We start from the raw sequence: 19542 nt of genomic DNA, 5'->3' as shown, positions 1-19542 counted from the left end.
AATGGTAATAATAATAATCGATGATATATAAAACACACTGATGCAGCAGTGCATCAATATTGTACTGACCACATTCGGTGCTAGCAAGAAAATGCAGGGCTTCTACAGAGGCTGGTTTGTAGCGTGAGAACATCATGCGCTCGACTAACATGCATTCCAGAGCTTTCTCTGATATCTCAGAGAAATGTGTTTGGCCACATTCGAGATATACAACTCAAATATTTACCTGTGTCCTGAAAGCCAAATTTACAATACAATACAACCTCCGGTGACAAAAACACCCTTAGGCAAACCCTTTTATCGTACATACCGAGATTAACAACTCAAATAACTTAGCGTTGAGATTAACAGCTCAAATACAATGGAATGAATAAATATGAATGACCGTGTGAGTGAAGAAGAAAAGTAATATACGCAAGGAAACGTGTGGAATATGATTGAAAACGATTAAATCCCAGCATCTTCGGTGTGACAACCAAGCGCTCCTCAGAGGGCCTGTCTATCCCCTCAGACCACTGGGGTCCTCAACGCCTGGTTCCAGGGACCACCAGGGGTTCCAAGTGGACCCTTTACAGGGGTCTGTAACTCTGAGAGCGTACCATCTCAGAGTTAAATAAACACTGAGGGTTGTACAGTGTAGATTGGGGTCCCCCCCACACACACACACACACACACACACACATATATATATATATATATATATATATATATATATATATATATATATATATATATATATATATATATATATATATATATATATATATATATATATATATATATATATATATATACATACATATACATATACATATACATATATATATACATATATATATATATATATATATATATATATAAATATATATAATTTTTGTTTTAAATAAATGGGGGTCCGTGGCCTAATAATGCAGTGATTCTCAACCTTTTTTTTATTTCAAGGACCTCCAAATTGATATGCAATAGGCCACGGACCCCCATTTGATACCATTTGCCATCTCTGGCACCCCATACACTATAAAATCCCCAGTGTTAATTTAAAGCGGCACTATGTAACTTTTTTTAATTAATAAAATGTAATTTTGCATTCCAGTACTTGCACAGGGGAAAACGGGTTCAAATCCGGGGTAGAAGAGGAAAGTTACATAGTGCAGCTTCAACTCTGAGAGTGTACAAATGGAACCAAATGGAACCAAATGGAACCAAATAGACCCATCATTTGAAAAGCCTCACAAGGCCTTTGGTTTGATATCCACGCTTCAGAGAGGGGAAGGTCTGACGGAAGGGAGCTGGGCGCTTGAAAATAAACCAATAAACAAACAAACAAATACAACAGCCTAAAAGAAGGTTTGATCTCGAGTACTCTTTTAAAAAAGAATACGATTTATTCCTCAGGCCTTCCTGTGTAGCTGTGGAACAGAAAAATGTCAGTCAAAGAGACAAGGGGCTGATGCAAACGGAGCCAGGCCGAAAGGAGTGAACCGGGGTGGGTGGGTGGGTGGGGGGATGAGACGTTGTGATGATGGAGAGGTGTGTGGTGGGGTGTGGTGGGGTGGGTGGGTAGGTAGGTAGGGGTGTTACAAAAAAGGGCCACAACAACAGACATGAGCATGATCTGAGCAGTCTGGCAATGCTCTGAAAATGAAATTTAAAGAAAATTATAATAATAAACCACCCCCAAAAAAAGCAAACAGCAACAACAACAACAAAAATCATTAAAAGGGGGTTGTGGGGGGGGGGACAAGACTGTCAATTTCAACCAGAATGGAGAAATGTGTTCAATGCCATGGGAGAGAGAGAGAGAGGCCTCGACTGCAGCCAGAGAAATCGAGACAAGCCAGGGCTGGGCAATTAACCGACATATTTAGAACCAATAACCCGATTTTTAACCGTATAATCAAGAACAAGTTTTTGATTAGTTTTTGTTTTTGAATCGACACGAAGAAATTCAAATAGATTTTCTTTTTTTTATGATCAACTGAAAGTCTAATTAACCCTGTACGATTGCGTAACAAAAAAAAAATCACGCTGTGACGCGTTTTGAGCTTGTCAATCAGCTATTTTCAGCGAAAGCCTTCCCCACAATAACAGAAAACAGAAAAGACAATAGTATAGAGCCCTGAGGGACTCCATTTGGGGTTTAAGTGGATTACAAAAAGAAACGTTCATTAACCGCATTCGAGGCAAAAGTGAGGAAATAATGGCGATACGGACTTTGAAGTGTCGTCGCCCAGCCCTAAGACAAGCCGATGATGATGATGAGGAGGAGGAGGAGGAGGAGGAGGAGGAGGAGGAGGAGGAGGAGGAGGAGGAGGAGGAGGAGTATAGCAGCGGAGCGAACGAACCAACGGCACGGAAGGCAGCAATGGGAGGACGAAGGCTCGGCTCTTACCCAGCTCTGTTATCATTTGAATGTTGGTTCCACACTTTTTTTCCTGACTGAACGAAACCAAAGGCAGAAGTTTGCCAGGTTTAGCTAATGGAGCGATGAGAACAAGTGTGGAAGAGGGGTGGGGGGGGGGGGAAGAAATGGCGTATAGTTATTGAAACAGGTTCTTGTTTTTTTAGAGTAATTAAAAAAGTACTGTCACTGCACTGTTTCTCGAACTGTCGGTTCCAGGGGGACCACCACCACCAGGGGTCCCGAATGGGACCTTATGGGTCTCTGTAGTCTCGCGTAGCCAGACAACTATTCCGCAATCTCCGAATGCTACATAAGAGTCTGGGACTTCACCTCCCGAAATCCGAGAAAGGAAGCTCTCATCTGTTCGTCATTTTAAAATATCTTTACATTTTATTTTATAATCTCCATTTCTGCTAAGCAGCAAGCTATATGGACTTCGATCATTTTCAGTTATATTAGGACAAATTTGCGTGACTGTAAAGACTAAACGGAAGCGAGGAGGAGGCCGTCACTCACATCCACTTTTTTCGTCCGGATAATGTTCACAGCTTCCGTTGCTTCAGACTGTATGACGGAAGCGTTTGAAAATTGTGGGAGGCAACAGTCTGGCTCGCGAGAATAGAGTCTCTGTAACTCTGAGAGTGTACAAATGGAACCAAATGGACCCTGATGGGTCCATTTGGTTCCATTTGTACACTCTCAGAGTTAAATTAACACTAAGCATTAAGTGCAGATTGGGTTCCCCCGAAAATTTTGTAAATAGAAATTGTACCAAATGTGGGGTCTGTGCAAGGTCCTAATGCGTATCAAACTGGGGAATCCTTGGAATTCAAAAAGGTTGAGAATCACTGGACTGAAACTATAGCGGAAACCCCAATCTACACTGTCAAATCCTCAGCGCTCATTAAAACTCTTAAAGTGTACGAATGGAACCAATAAGCGACGTAAGATCATCTTATAGGTTTTTCTTTGACATATTTCTTTCGAGTTTTTTGTTTGTTGATCAAATTGAATTCAAGGCTCCATTTTGGTTCCATTCGTACACTCTCTGAGCCACAGATTGGACCGGCTGGTGGTCCCCGGACCAGATGTTGAGAACCAGTACTGTAGTAGGGCTATACCGACTCCTGTCAAACAGAATTACTGTGAGACCCAAAGGCGAAGATTCACGCTTCTCAAGGCGTCTGTTGAGGTGAAAAGTGCCCCGGCGTGGATTACAGAGTACAGTAGGCGACGCGCTTTGCCAAAGCCGTCGCCGAGACGAATCGACTAACGAAAACACGTCACGGTTTAGACGAGCGAAAGGGATAAACAAGGTCTTATCCGCAAACATACCTACTACAGCGCTTCACGCGCCGCCCCAAAACATAATTGATCGTGCCACCCGGGACTGGGGACTGGGTGGCACTGCGTTTGTGTTTCCACTGTAATCTTTGTCCCTGGCACAGTTAAACCGGACACACTGACAAAGTAATTACTTTGTATGGATGGGTTTCGGGGCGAGACCTTGCAAGCTATTCTCTCTCTCGTGTAGACACACACCGTTATTCCTAGAAGGGAACGGTGGCTGTTTCCAGTGTTCACGTAGCCGTAACATAATGTACTTAAAAGCTACAATCAAATGATAACCGAGCGCCTTCTGTACGATGGGGCTTTCTAGGCCGTCTTATACGATGTTCCAAGTATACGGTGTGATTTAACCCATTAAGACCTGGGACGCATCTGTGTCATTTTTAGATTTGAGCTAAAAAAAGCATTATTTTACACTTTGGCTATTCAAAAATAGCAGATATACGAGCTCATAGCGCGGCACCGAGTGCCACGCTATGAGCTTGTAGATCTGCTATTTTTGATAAATCTGGAAAATGTGTGCAAATCTTTGAATATATATATTTTTAAAGAGATTTTTTACTCAAATCTTTGCTTCTTGGGGTCCCTGGAACAAAACATTTTGAGATGGGGGTCCGCGGCCAAATACATATAATTTTGGGGGTCCTTCACATGAAAAGGTTTTGATCACACTACTGTACCAACATACGTTTTTTCTGAATTTTTTTTTTTTTATCAGCCTCAGGTCTTAATGGGTTAAAACCAACCCACGGGAAGGGAACCGATAACTCCACCATGTACAGCAGTACCACAACCCACAGTTTTTCCAAGGTTGCGCGGCGTCGCTGCCGGGCGGAAACCTTGTATGTCCGAAACCGCTTCTTTCCAAGAGATGGGGGGAAAAAGCAACCTGTGTTCCAATGGATCCACTGTAGTTATTATTTAGTCACAGGCTCTCGTTAATACTTTTCATTGGTTCCATATTTATTTATATATTAAAATGTTCTGCCACTTATGAGTGACACTGTAGTATGATGAAGAAGGGCATTAATAATAATAATAATGATATAAAAAAAACATGTCGCTGTCAAGTGGAAACCTCATTCGTCCAAAACTGTTACTTTTCAGGATTCAAATTCAAAAATAGCAAGAACTAGCAGACCTACAAGCTCAAAACGACTACTACTTTTTTACTACTCCTTCTCCTTTTGATGCTTTTGAAGAAACACAAAAAGTTTAAATACGGAGACACCGGTAAGAGGTTCCTGCCCGACAGCAACGATAAAATGTCAAAATACGGAGATACGAGGTTTCTGCCCGACGACAGCCACGACGATATATATATACGGCTGGTCGTGTGTATAGTAACGAACAAGCTCTCTGGTATGGTTAAAGTCTCTGGCTCCGGTACAACAGACATTAAGGTGTGCGTGGTCCATTCACCCGCTCTCTGGCCCTTCTCTCTTAGCTTGGCCTCATGCTCCAGTGCTCTCTAATTGGGTCAGGGGAGATAGAGTGTGCGGTCTCTAGGTGCTTTAGCACGGCCCCCTCGGAGATCTGAAAGTTTCATGAGTCCCCCCCCCCCGTACCACCGGGAATACAGCCACCACCATTGTTATTAATAAATGGACCCATTTTGCAAACATGGCAGTTTTTTTCCCCTCCTCTCTCTGCCTTTTCACTCTCTTTCACTTCCTCGCTCTCTCTCTCTCTCTCTCTCTCTCTCTCTCTCTCTCTCTCTCTCTCTCTCCTTATCCATCAGACTGCGTTTCTCTTGTGAATTAGTGAGCAAATTGCAGGAAATGGAACTCTAGTCCTAAAAAAAAATGCGTTAACATTTTCAGGTTGAATGGCATTATCCTAAGAGCTAACATACTTCAAAATGCTGATATGTTTTTTTTTTTAACCACTTAGACCCTATACTTAGTTGACCGAAGTCCCCCAAGGGTCTATAGTGGGCCTTCTCATTTGTTTTGCTCTATACACTTATCTTTGCCCAAAAAATCTACAAGCTCGAAGATCTGCTATACTCGCCGAATGTCCACCCCAGTTAAATGCAGTATTTCTAACTATATCGACACTAAACTGTACTTATAGCCAGTGTTGCCAGATTCTGTGAGAGAAACAAGCAACCAGGTCTAGGAAAACCAGCCCAAAAGAAGCAACGATGGGCCACATGAGTACTTTAACATATACATCAGCTATTTGAAAATAGCAGATCAAGCCCACAACGCGTCGCGATGCGACGCGTTGTGAGCTTGTAGATCGGCTATTTTCAAATAAAATCTTGCGGGGAAATTATAATGAGCAGATCTGACAACCCTGCTTATAGCCGTATCCACAGTTCACATAGAGAGGAGGTGTATGGGGGCTGCTGAGTTAGGCAAAGCAACTAACAACACGGGATGAAACCACGAAAATTCCACGGCAACATTCTAACGTCCGTAATGAACTCAAAATGTTTTGGAATTTTGTTGGCAGCAGCATGGTGCTCAAGCCTTTTATAGCGAGACTCTGGGTTATGCCACTGAAATGAGTAATGAGTTGAACTGGATATATTTTTGCTTTGGGGTCTTGCCAGTGGACTGTAAACGGGGGGGCTTACCTAGCTCTGTGATGATGGGGATGTGTAGTCCGGCGGTGACGGAAGGCTGGCGGATCAAGCCATGTACTGGACTGCTGTCTGGAGAGGACCTGTCCATTCCAGGAGGCGTGAAACCTGAACAACCACAGCAAATGAACATTGACATTAACAATTTTTTTTTACATTTAAATCTATTTTCTATTACACACATTCCCAACCTTTGGGCCAGGGGCCTTGCTGGTGGGCTGTGAGTGTATTGCAAGTGGGGCCCCAATTAATTGGCGACACTACGATTTTACGAGAATACATATACAAATAATTAAAATATGTCATGGTATTTTTTTCATTAAAACCTTGAAAAATTTGTTTTCATTGTGACACCGATAAATAGGAACTTAAAGTATACCACGTTAGTTCCATTATTCAAGCCAGAACACAATCGATTGATTGATCAATCGAACATGCTCTGATAATGCACCCACATTATATTACATTACATTACAGTCATTTACCGGACGCTTTTATCCAAAGCGACTTACAGCAAGTGCATTCAACATAGGTAGGGAACGAAACTACTAATCACCAGAAGTATTAAGTGCATTCTCTTCTAAAACAAGCAACTAAGAGTATACCTAGCGTTAAAGTAAAAGTGCAATATATCAGCTACCTACTTTCATAAACAGATGGGACAAAGTAGGAAAATCAAATGAGCAAGAGCTAAAACAAATAAGTGTATCGAATAAACAAGATCCAATAAGACAAGAGCTCGTACAACTAAAGGCAAAGCCACCAGCCACCCACCTAGCCAACAGGAGAAACACAGGCATCAATGTCAAGTTAGCGGGCCGCTAACATGATTGGTTTCCCGCGGGTCCCAACACAAAAACATAAAAGCAGTCTTTCTACCAGCTAGGGTTGTCTTAATTTGTGTCATATACTGTAGAGTAGTGGTGCAAATGGAGCAGTTTTCCGTCAAAAATACCCCATACCACTTTCACAGTGAGCTAAATGTTATGATATAAAAGCGGTTACTTTTTTATATGTATATAATTGAATTATAGATCTTTTTTTTATTATTTGACCGCTTCTATCCTTTTTGCATTCCTCAGGGTGCGCACGGACACTTTTTGTTTTGTTGTTGGGTTATTACTGTATGTTTTTTTCATTGTTATTGGTGGTGTTGTTTATGTAGCCTTTTATTTGATACGCGTACAGTAATAACTGCTCATGAAACCATTTATCGTCGCTGTTGGGTGTAAACCGTGTATGTCCAAACCATTCCTTTTTTTATAATCTTTTTAAAAACATTTTTTAAAAATAGTGAAAATAGCTGATCTACAAGCTCACAACACGTCATGTTGCGCGCACACACACACACACACACACACACACACACACACACACACACAGCAAACTTGTGAAAATAAGGTACACAACTTTTTTTTTTTTTTTTGTAGGAACTGCTGTCTGTCGCGTGGCCGGGAATGGTCAGAAATAATACAATCACTAACCCCCCTCCCCACACCCACCCACCTACACACACACACACACACACACACACACACACCACCCCCCGAAAACGTCCTCCTACACAGGGCTCTAGTCCAAAGTGCCTTCAATCTCCACTGGTATCATAAGTGGAAGAATGTGACCTGGAACTGCACGTCAGTGCCATTACACACAGTGCATGTCGTCTCACTCAGCAGGAAGTGCTTGTTGATGCATTCTTTCCACGTCATTCAAACACAGCAGATTGACAGAAAAAAGGGAAGGAGGCACCTGCCTTTAAAAAAAAACACACAACAGTATGGATATTGTGCTTTTAAGGGTGAGCCGAGACATATTTAGCATTTGCAGCCTTCCATCGACGGGCAGATATAAATTTTATATGTTGTTCATTTTGTTACCATAAAAACCCGGCGGAGTGAATCCTGAAAACCTTTTATCGGAAAAATAGCGCCGGTTCGGAATCCATGAAATACAAGTGCAAGTGACAGGGGTATGAATTCACATGACTTCACAATTTTTGCATTTCCTCAAAGTGACAAGTAAACACCTTAAATCAGTAATGCTATATGCATAATGCATCAACCGTGTTTTGACATCCATCATTTAGTGCTGACTACAGCAAAAAAAAAACGTGAGCTTATACTTCGTGCGGGGCGAGGAGACATAATGCAGGGAATATATTCAGGTCACAAAGTTTTACAAGGATTGCAAATTCTGTGTGTGTGTGTGTGTGTGCGAGTGTGTGTGTTGGGGGGGAGAGGGGGCTGCCTTTTTCTGCCAAGAAACTCGACGGGCCGTTTACAGTACAAAAGACATTGCTTCGCCCTTTACAACAGAACAGACACCAATAGTTCAGAAAGCACGCGCGCGCGCGCACGCGCACACACACACACACACACACACACACACACACACACACACACACACACACACACACACACACACACACACACACACACACACACACACACACACACACACACAGATCATCTTACTGTAAGTCTTGCCAATTATTGAAACTCGGGAATCGCCCACTAGCTTTGACACTTGTGAGTCAACAGGAGAGCGCGCGAGGCTCTCTCCTGATGCAAACATCATTGTGTTCGATGTCCATAAAGGATGACGTTTACCCCACTGGAGAGTGACAGCCCGTTTTGGGATATTTTGCCTCTAAAGCGATTCTCTTAATGTATCACAGTAAACAAGATGCCTATGGTTGTACAGTAGTTGTAGGGACTCTGCCGTCGCCTGCACACAGTGCATACGGCGGCAGAATGACTGCTGCATGCTGGGCGAAAACAGGTGTACACGGAAATTGCTGCTGAGCTGCTTTCAAAAGCAGTTAGGGTGCAAACCGCTCACCGTTCCACATTAAAGTTGGTGAGCTCCTCCATACGGAGGGCGACTGCACCTCCTGAAGAAGGAGAGCACTGCAAGAGCCAAGTTCACACAGGAACCAACAAATACTCCTTTCTAGGGTTGAAGAATTATCGATAATGTAATAAAATAATCGATTAATAACCCATCCCTATTCTGGGCATGTCATTGTTGCCCATAATTTTCAGTATGCTTAAAAAAATGTAATCTGTAGATGCTCGGGTGGCGAAGTGGTAAAGTGCCTGCCCACTTTATCCCCCAAGTTTCGAATCCACAGCGTTGCATCAGGCTTTGTCGAGCGTCTATATGAACACGATTGGCCCTATGCACAGCAGCCATATTGGAAAGACATTGGGCCTCTTCTTACCTCCGCATTCCATTCACCCATCCATTCACCCATTCATGCACCCATTCATCTCGAGATACGCGGCTGGGCGATGACACACTCACTCAAACACACGTGCAGAGATTTTGAAAGTAACTTCCCCAACACCGTCCATTGGGTTTCGTATAGCGTGAAACGAGTTCTATGTCAGACTATGGTGTACGGGTAGACAGGTGAGATCTGGGTTACCCCTCCCTCTCCATCCCTGTAGCCCCCCCGGGCGGGCATAACCCACACAGCTCTGCTCTGTGGGCTGACTACATGCTAGAGCAGCTGTGAGAATCTCTCCCCCAGGAAGCCTCCATGTTTACTTATTCATTTGCACCTCCTTGTTTTAAATTCCACAGTAGGCATGTGAATGAGAGCATCGCAGGGAGGAGGGAATCCCCAAAGCAATACCTATGATACAGTATGGCAGCATACCGCGCGCGCGCGTGTGTGTACATGCACGTATGCATGACTGTGTGTGTGTGTGTGTGTGTGTGTGTGTGTGTGTGTGTGTGTGGGGGTGTGTGTGTGTGTGTGTGTGTGTGTGTGTTTTAAAGTGAAATATTTATCACTGGAATGGGCAGTTGATGTAAGACCCAATCACAATAACAATAGGTTCCATCCATCCAGGCACAGAGAGGATATCGTGGCTGGCGGGTGGAAACCTCATACTGTACTGTATGGCCAAAACTGTTACTTTTTCAGGAAATGGAGGGAGGAAAAAAAAGCACCTGTGTTCCAATGCAACCAGTGTAGTTATTATTTAGTCAAAAGCTCACGTTAATGCCTTTCTTTGGTTGAATATTTATAAGAGTCCACAGACAGACTTAAACACTTTCAGCCTGGAATCACAATTTTGGCCAAGTCATGGTACGTTTTCAAACATAGCTGCAAAAATAGCCAATCTACAACTCGTAAGGCGTCGCGATGAGATGCATTGTGAACTTGCAGATCAGCTATTTTCATACGACGAAGTATAATATACGGCATTCATTTATGGGAAAAAAATATATAAAACCATAAAAAGATTAAACATGGAGATACGAGGTTTTCGGCCAACACCTATGATGACGTCTGACGGTCGGGTGGAAACCTCAAATGTCCAAAACTGTTACTTTTCAGGATTCAAATTCAAAAGCATCAAAAGTAGCAGATCTGCAAGCTCAAAACGCGTCGCTTGTGAAACACTGTAGTATGATCAAGTAGGGAGTTCATTTACGAAAAAACAAAAAAAAGTATGGAGATAAGAGGTTTCTGCCCGACACCTATAGTATGATATGTGCCGCTGTGCCTCTGGTACAGAAGAACACGGCTCCTCAGAGCGACGGAGGCTCACATCTGCCCCGCCTCATCGTGCCCTGGTGGCACCGCGCTATCCACAGCGCATCATCACTCAACCCCAGCTGAGGAACAAACTAATGGCGTCGCCGCTCGCCCCTAAAACATGTGTTTCTCCAACTTTTTTTTGTTCTTTTACCCATTAAAACCGGGAAAGCATCTGTGTCATTTTAGATTTTATCTATATATACATACATATATATATAGCAACAGATTTTCAGAAAACAGAACAGTGGTTCTCAAAAATAGCAGATAAACAAGCTCACAGCGCGTCACTTCGTGCCGCAGAGCGTTTTTAACGTAAAACTTATCTTCTGGGGGTCCCTGGCACAAAACATTTTCAGATGGGGGTCCGCGGCCAAATACATATCATTTTGGGGGTCCTTGTGTGAGAACTTTGAAGGCATTTGTAGAATCGGCCTCAGGCCTCCAGATCTATACGCGTCGAGATAGGCTATCTTCAGATTAAAGGGGTCCACAGACCCCACTTTGAGAACCACTGGTCTAAAACTTGTGGGACGCGCTGCGCTGCGCACTAAAGAAATAATGGCCTCTCAGACCTTGGTCTTTGATTCGTATTAGCGACACAGTCGTTGTGCTCGTATTAAACAGCGCCAGGTCCTTCAGATTAATGCTACAGTGACGCTAACCTGTGCATGTCTGTGTGTTTGTGCATGCACGCGCACGTGTGCACAGTGCACGCACGCAACACCTGTGTAGTGTGTACACGCACGTACGTGTGTGTGTGTGTGTGTGTGAGACTGTTTTGTTGTCGTGACTAATGAGGAGCAGCTGAATTGGGCCTGCCTGGTGATTTGTACTGGCTGCTTAATGATGATGAGGCCTGATGGGACGCCAGGCACCGCGTGTTTGTCTGCAAACATCAACAGTCTGTTCCATACCATCATCCCTGCCAGACACGCCAGATCACGGGGAGCGAGACATCAAATGGGCGCAGCCAGTCGACGTTGATTACATCATTAAAAAGCATTATCAAGGAGGGGTTTTAGCGGCGCGTAATTACCAAGGACAAGACGGAAACAATCAGTGAATTATGCGGTTCGTTCCGAGCGCTCGTTTCGTCGGGGGGGCCCCTCGATGAAGCAATCAACGCGACAACAACACCCGTGTCGCGTTGGAGTTTTGGTTTAGTTACACCACAATTAGTTCACCACCACCGCCGCCCAACACAAGCTCATAGAGTACTGCTTCTCAGCGTTGGGTTTAGGGGGGGCCAGCAGTGGTCCGAATGGACCCCTTTACGGGTGCGTAAGAGTTAAATAAGCACTGATGATTTTGCAGTGTAGATTGGGGATTCCCAGTGATTCTCAACCTCTTTAAATTAAATCTCTGGGACTCTTGAGAGTGTACAAATCAACCAAATGGACCTCTCAGAGTTACAGACACGTAAGGGTCCATTTGGACCGCCTGGCGGTCCCTGGACCGCACGTTGAGAACCACCAGCCATCAAAAAAGTGCGACTCTCTACCCTCCTTCAAAACAAAATAACACTGTTTTACTATAAATATCATTGCTCCTGGTATTGATGTATAGTATTATCGGTATATGTCATTATATGTCTTGTTGAATTGAATGCATAGGACCACAATGGAAACTAGACCTCCGGGCTTTTTGTGTTATCCTTTTAGCCTTCTTTTATAATTGTACCGCTGCACCTTTTGCAAACGGTTAATAAAGTATTCAATCAATCAATCAAAAACCAGTGTCAGAGTGTAGTTCTTAGGATAGAGGTCTCCATGCTGCCTGACACCCATCCCTGCCTCTCGCTCCTTCTCATTCTTCCCTCACTCTCCTCGCTCATCGTCTTCTAATGCTTTCCTCTCTTGTTTTTTTCCCCACCCAATCTCGGGAGTGCCTGCTACTGTACCCTTTGCTCCCTGTCACTTGTCACCTGTCCCCTTTGGGCAGCAGTGCACTTGGGGAAGTCTAATAGGGGCCCTCCTTACCTTGGGAATTAGCCTGTAAGACCCCAATGCTGTCATCAAACTGCATAGATTTGATGTTGAGTGACGCCAAGATGCACTCCTTATCCTGCAGCGAGACGTCATCGATATTGTTCTGATTGGCTGACAGTATGACGCACATGTCGCAGAGGTTGATGTTGACAGCCCTTAAATCTGCCCGACTTAATGGCGTGCCCTTCAGGGTGGGGAGAAAAAGAGAGGGAGTAGGGAGAGGGAGAGAGGCAGGGGGAGGAGAGGAGAGGGGGGCGGGGGAGCGAGAATGCAAAAATGTGGAGAAGAGAAGAGACAGACATGGGGAGAGAGAGAGAAAAACAAATTTAAGTCAGAGTGAGCGGAGTGGAGCGTTGGGAAATTAGTTAACAAGTATTCTCGTTTTCAAGGCGGTGACATTTCGCTGATCTAACCGGGCGTTGGGGAATTGCAGATGCGGACTCGTCTTAAAGGCTAGCCTGTGCTGTGGGCTACCGTTTGGGGGGGGGGGGGGTTCTCCTCTGATCGTCAGTCAAGCCAGCCCTAACAAGCTCTAAGGCAAGCCGAGCCCACACCATCTGTGATGGGTGGGTAGCTAGTGCAGATCTTCCTTCAACAACTGCACTTAAGATACAATTGGTCCCCAGCTCCAAGCGAGACGTGGGAGCCAGTGAGCAACTCGCAGAACGATCACTCAATTGAGTAATTTGTGATCGGATCAAAGCGACAAGTCGCTTCCCGCTCAGAATTGCCACGTGCAATGTGCACTCAAAACGCCAGTGCAATGATCACGTGATGGAAATTTGTCCCCAAGTATTACGACTTGCTTTGCCGGTTGGCTGGCTGGCAGGCTGTGTGACCATGGCAATGAAACCAGTATATTCCAAAATACAGTCTGCACACTGTGGCTTCAAGGGCTCTCAGTCAAAGCTTTATGTGTTAACATTTTGACTAAAACGGTCATCTTCTTGAAGAGGACAGTCTTCTTCAAGAAGATGACCGTTTTATTCGAAACGTTTACCTATCGTCGGCCCTACTCCTACCCTTCAGTGGATGTGCGAGATTGTTATCGTTTTTTTAAATGAAAACCCAGTTTACTCACAGGTAAGATGGAGACCTTGGGAAAGTTGTGTAAGGTCTCCCACTCCCTCTTGAGATACTCCAGCGATCCCACAAACACGATAGGTTTCAGTTCGTGATAATGGAAATTGCTGGCTCTTAAAGGCATAACCAAGTTTCGCAGCCCCACCAAAGCGGACGTGACATCCCCAAATATACAGACCACTACATGGCCGCTCAGCACCGTCATGGAGGCTTCACTCCGGGTCTAAAGAGGAGACAAGAGAGACACAAGGAGGGCAGGGGAGAGAAGACAAGTGTCAGAGAGAGAGAGAGAGAGACGGGGGAACAGGGTGGGAGACGATGGACCCAGAGGGAAGATAGAAGGGATACATGCGGATGAACATAGATACACAAAAGAGAGTGAATGGTGAACCGAGAGGTAATCTATATGTATATTAACTAACGGAGGGGTTCCCAAACTGTTTAGCTCCAGACCCAATAGAGAAATCTATGTATCAAATGATGTATCAAAAATACATCATGAATTAATCACTAGAGCAATGTTTTTAAATGTGAAAATAGCCAATCTACAAGCAGATGCGACGTGTTGTTTGCTTGTAGATCGACTATTTTCACAATTCCTTAACTCATTCACTGCCAAAAGGCCCAGACTGCCAAGGACGACTTTGACGAGTTTTTGTGTTTGTTGGTGTTTCCACTAGATGGCGCTCTTCGCTAACACATGAGTGACCATTTCATCCCCAGATGCACACAGAACCGGGAGATCACGTGATCCCAGGTTTTTCATGCTCCATTCACTTCCTGGTTAACGTATTTGGGAAATCACCTGTATCTCGCCTCCTGTGATATGTATTTTTGACGAGACATGCTATTTTCAACGGCCTATAACAAGCGAATTTTTTTTTGCGGAAGCACAGTGAAACCCCCCGTGATTAGCAACGATCATACTGGAGATAAATATTCTGTGACATACTTGAAAAGGTAAGAAAATTGAAAAATCGCTGGCAGTGGATGATTTATTGATGTATTTATTCTGGCAGTGAATGAGTTAAGGTTTTTAAAAGGTAGAGTAAGCGATATTGTTTCAATCAAAATGGTTCTTGTTAAAAGGTTAAAGCACTATATTCTGATAGTAATCATTGCAAAAGAGTTGTTCAGTAACAGGGGTCTCCCTGTCTCTCCGGCTCTTCAATAAACAGGGGGGGGAAAAATCAGGTAGGTGACAAAAATGTGTCTGCCAATCAGGAGAGACTAGCCTTTCTGTCATCACTTCCAAATAGAAATTGAACTTGTTTAAAGGGATACTTCACTTTCGGCGGGGGGAAACATTTAAAAAATATATAAAAAATAAATGAAATGAAAATTCATGGCCCCCGCACGCATTAGAGTGTCCTACTAATGTGTGAGGGGGCCTTTATTTTGCCATAACTTCTTTCATTTTTTTAATATATTTTTTTAATGTTTATTTTATGTGAAAGTGAAGTATCCCTTTAATGTGTATCCTGACTGAGTTCTCTATCCTGATTGGATAAAATTGGTATCCTGAGCTGAAAATGCATGTTTAATAAAGAGGTGGAGACCGAAAACAAACACTCTATAGCTATAGCAGAATATAGAGCTATTTAACACTTATTGTAACCAAAGAAAATCGCTTACCCTACCTTTAAATGTATAGATTTATGTTTTCTGAAATTCTTTTGAAAATGTCTTCTAATTTATTGGAAACGTTAAAAAAAAGTGGATGTTTACTCGTGACCCATGCATAAAAATGGTTGTCAGCGCCAAAAATGGGTCCCGACCCATTGTTTGGGAATCACTGAACCAATGTATTCTATTATTCTGTTTACAGGTAGTCAGAGTGAGAGGGAAATCAACACAAAATTAAATAAACTTCTAGAAATAAAAACAAAAGATCTGGGATCCAAAACACAGCACACAACCCTTAAAAAGGGAGAGCTATTTTAAATCGGACCACATGTGCTAGGAAAAAAAATAAAACAAGAAAAAAAAAAGCAGCTCGAGAGATTTTAGGCACCGAGGCATGTCTAAAATGTCATACATCGAGACACGAATTTACACAGCGCTCGTGTGTAAAGAGCATGTTATCAGGGAAGATTGCAGCGGTCTTGCTTCAGTGCTTTCATAATCCAACTGTCTGGGTCAGACGGTGGGAAAAAAAAACAAAAGCTCTCTCCCTGAGGGATCAGGCTAATTGTGGTTGTGCTACTTGTGTGCATCTCGTTTCTTTATATAGAGGGATGATCACAAAGTAGCCAGCAACAACGCCGACAGACATGCCCACACAAAACGCCTACCGGTGGAGGAATGCGCTCACCTAAAATCTCTCCTACACAGTCCGCCTCTGCACAAAGCCATACCTATAGTGCTGTATGGCTGTTTTATTTACATATATCCCCCTGATGAGGTGGTGCGTACCGTACATAGAAAACGTTCCAACTCACCTTCCATACAACGGAGAGGCAGTGAGAAGAAATTGTCAATACTCATTAGTATGTGCTTTGTGTTACTACATCATGGGAGGGAAATGTTCGTTCCTTTAGCATTCTTAACAAGGTCATTTCTACCATTTTCTTTTCCTTTTCATGGGTGATTGATTCTTGGGTTTACTGAGCGAACCACCAAAGGATGAATTTGACGTTTTTTTGAAACCTCGGTCGTTCACTCACCAGGATGACCTTCTCGATCTCTTTTGACGGGCACCAGTGGAACATCCCTGTGGAGTCGTACTTTTTCACGTTCATGTCCATGTTCTCCATTTGATCGTTCCCGGGAATCAGCAGGGGGTCATGTCTGCTGGGGGGGAAAGCAACCATATCTGTTAACCCATTCAGACCGATTTTTTACACTTAAAAAAATATATGCATTCAAAGATTTGCACACATTTTTGCAATTTTTCAAAAATAGCAGATCTACAAGCTCATAGCGCGGCACTCGGTGCTGCGTTATGAGCTTGTATATCTGCTATTTTTTTAATAGACAAAGAAATCTAAAAATGACACAGACGCGTTCCCGATGACACAAACACGATTTTTCCGTTTAGAAAGCGCGTATCTCCAAGCTGCGAGAGGTGGCGACACTACAGGGTCTAGGGTCTCACATCCGATCAATGCCCTGTGTTCACTTTACACCTTAATCATGTCTTACTTCCTCTACATGGGTACAGTACAGTGCATAATAATAACAATAATATTTTATTATCATTATTGTGGGATCGCTAAAGCGATCACACTACTGTTATTGTCAACACCGTTTTTTTACCCCTAACTAGTCCTTCATACTTTTAGCTACAAACTCCGTTCCAACTCTTCAACGTTCGGCCTACTCAGGACATGTCGGCTACCATTTGAATTTTTGAAATAATTTGTACTTTTAGAGATATTTCACTTTTTACTTCTAAAAAACTCCCATTCATTTCAATGGAGAAATTCATACTTTTAGATAGAAACTCCGTTCCAACTCTATAACGTTCAGCCTACTTAGGACATATTGGCTACCATTAGAATTTTTTGAAATAATTTGTACTTTTAGAGATATTTCACTTTTTAAATAGTAAAAATACTTAAAAGTTGATAAAAAGAGTAAAAATACTTAAAAGTTGTAAAAATTAGTAAAAGCTACTTTAAAGTAAATAAAGTGACTAAAAATACTTTAAAGTAAGTACCTTGATTAAAAATACTTAAGAGTACTTATACTGAGTAAAAATACTTAAAAGTACTCAACATGAGTAAAAATACTTAAAAGTTGAAAAAAATAGTAAAAATACTTAAAAGTTGTAAAAATTTGTAAAAAATACTTTAAAGTAAATAAAGTGACTAAAAATAATTTAAAGTAAATACCCTTTAGAACCTTTCAAACCTTTAGAACCTCTTAAACCTTTAGAACCTCTTAAACCTTTCAAACCTTTAGAACCTCTTAAACCTTTCAAACCTTTCAAACCTTTCAAACCTTTCAAACCTTTCAAACCTTTCAAACCTTTCAAACCTTTCAAACCTTTAGAACCTTTCAAACCTTTCAAACCTTTCAAACCTTTCAAACCTTTAGAACCTCTTAAACCTTTCAAACCTTTAGAACCTCTTAAACCTTTCAAACCTTTCAAACCTTTCAAACCTTTCAAACCTTTCAAACCTTTAGAACCATTCAAAGCTTTAGAACCTTTAGAACCTTTCAAACCTTTAGAACCTCTTAAACCTTTCAAACCTTTCAAACCTCTTAAACCTTTCAAACCTTTCAAACCTTTAGAACCTTTCAAAACTTTAGAACCTTTAAAACCTTTAAAACCTTTAACTCTACTAACACTATCAATACTCAATACCATCAACATTCTTAGCGATCCCACACTGTTTCTTCAGGAACAGTACCTTCTAGTTATTATTATTATTGTTGGTACAGTATATCCTTACCAGTGGTGGACAGTAACAAAGTATGTTTGCTTGAGTACTGTACTTATATATATTTTATGAGTATCTCGTTGCTTGGGCAGAAACCTCTCATCTCCATTCATTTATTCTTCATAAATGAATGCCCTACTTGATCATGCTACAGCATCACACAAAACAAGCAATAGTAGCAGATCTGCAAGCTGCAAGCAGATCTGCAGATCTGTTACTTTTGATGTCTTGAATCCTGAAAAGTAACTGAGGTTTCCACCCCGACAGAGACGATCTGTACTTTTTGGATACAATGACTTTCACTCCACTAAATTTCAAAGACAAATATTGTACTTTTCACTGCACTACATTTCGTAAGTGATATTAAAAGTGATATTAAAAAGAAAATGTACTTTGTAATTTGTACTTTTGAACCTTGAAAATTTGACAGGGCAACTTTCACTTGTAGTTGAGAAATATTTGACCAGGAGTGTCTATACTTCAAGTACTGGGGGGGGGGGGGGGGGGGTTGAGTACTGTACTCTGTCCATTCATCACTACATCCCACCCATTCTCTTTGCTCCGTCTCACGAGGATGTCCTAACTCGCTGCATGCTAGCTAGGTCACAAGGGAGCTGAGGCATGCTTGATGCCAGGCGGTGCGACAAAGCCACCGAGCGCGGCCTGAGTGCTACTGACTGAGTGGCACGACAACACAGGTCCAATTACCAGCTCTTTACCCTCGCTCTGCAGCTCCTGACGCCATGCGGCGCAAACAGTAAAAGGTCTGACAGGCCTGCACTTTAAATATTTCAGGAATTTTGCCCAATCACATTTTGTTCCCCCCAACTGATGGCCATTAATGTTTCAACAGCGTGTCACCGCGCCGGCTAATCCGCTGCAGCGGGGCATGCTCCCTTCTATCCGGTGTAACATTGACCATAAAAGGCTTTCTTGTCACTTCCTGGAATACCGGCGTGCCTTTTTGTTTGCGCTCATTCTACAAGACGTGATCTCGGAATTGTTCCGGAGACAACCCAGGAAAAAAAAGGGGGGGGGGGGGGGAAGTTGTAATGTGGATGCACTGTAAAATAAATCTATAACAGTTGTACCACCCACCCACCCATACACAATATGGTTAATTCCCCAGTAACGCAAAGCAAAAAAATAATATAATCTGCACCACTTTTTAATCAAAACGA

The 19542-nt window shown here is 42.6% G+C and overlaps 1 protein-coding gene across 4 annotated transcripts in view; it reads right to left on the bottom strand.

Moving 5' to 3' along the window:
* The window catches only part of kcnma1a (potassium large conductance calcium-activated channel, subfamily M, alpha member 1a), a 285057-nt gene that overhangs the window by 14177 nt on the left and 251338 nt on the right, over positions 1-19542 (bottom strand). For 2 of the 4 annotated variants that reach the window (XM_080448764.1, XM_080448765.1), the window contains 4 exons: positions 16640-16766; positions 13972-14196; positions 12882-13074; positions 6339-6452 (listed from right to left, as the gene is read on the bottom strand). In XM_080448764.1, the coding sequence (XP_080304890.1) occupies positions 6339-6452; positions 12882-13074; positions 13972-14196; positions 16640-16766 (659 nt within the window). The remainder of the gene's footprint in view (positions 1-6338; positions 6453-12881; positions 13075-13971; positions 14197-16639; positions 16767-19542) is intronic. The other 2 variants (XM_080448767.1, XM_080448766.1) reach the window with 1 other exon arrangement.

Source organism: Gymnoscopelus braueri, assembly GCF_963280865.1.
Source record: "Gymnoscopelus braueri genome assembly, chromosome: 14".
NCBI lineage: Eukaryota > Metazoa > Chordata > Actinopteri > Myctophiformes > Myctophidae > Gymnoscopelus > Gymnoscopelus braueri.
Note: the sequence above shows the minus strand (reverse complement) of the source record. Positions and strands in the feature narration are given on the sequence as shown.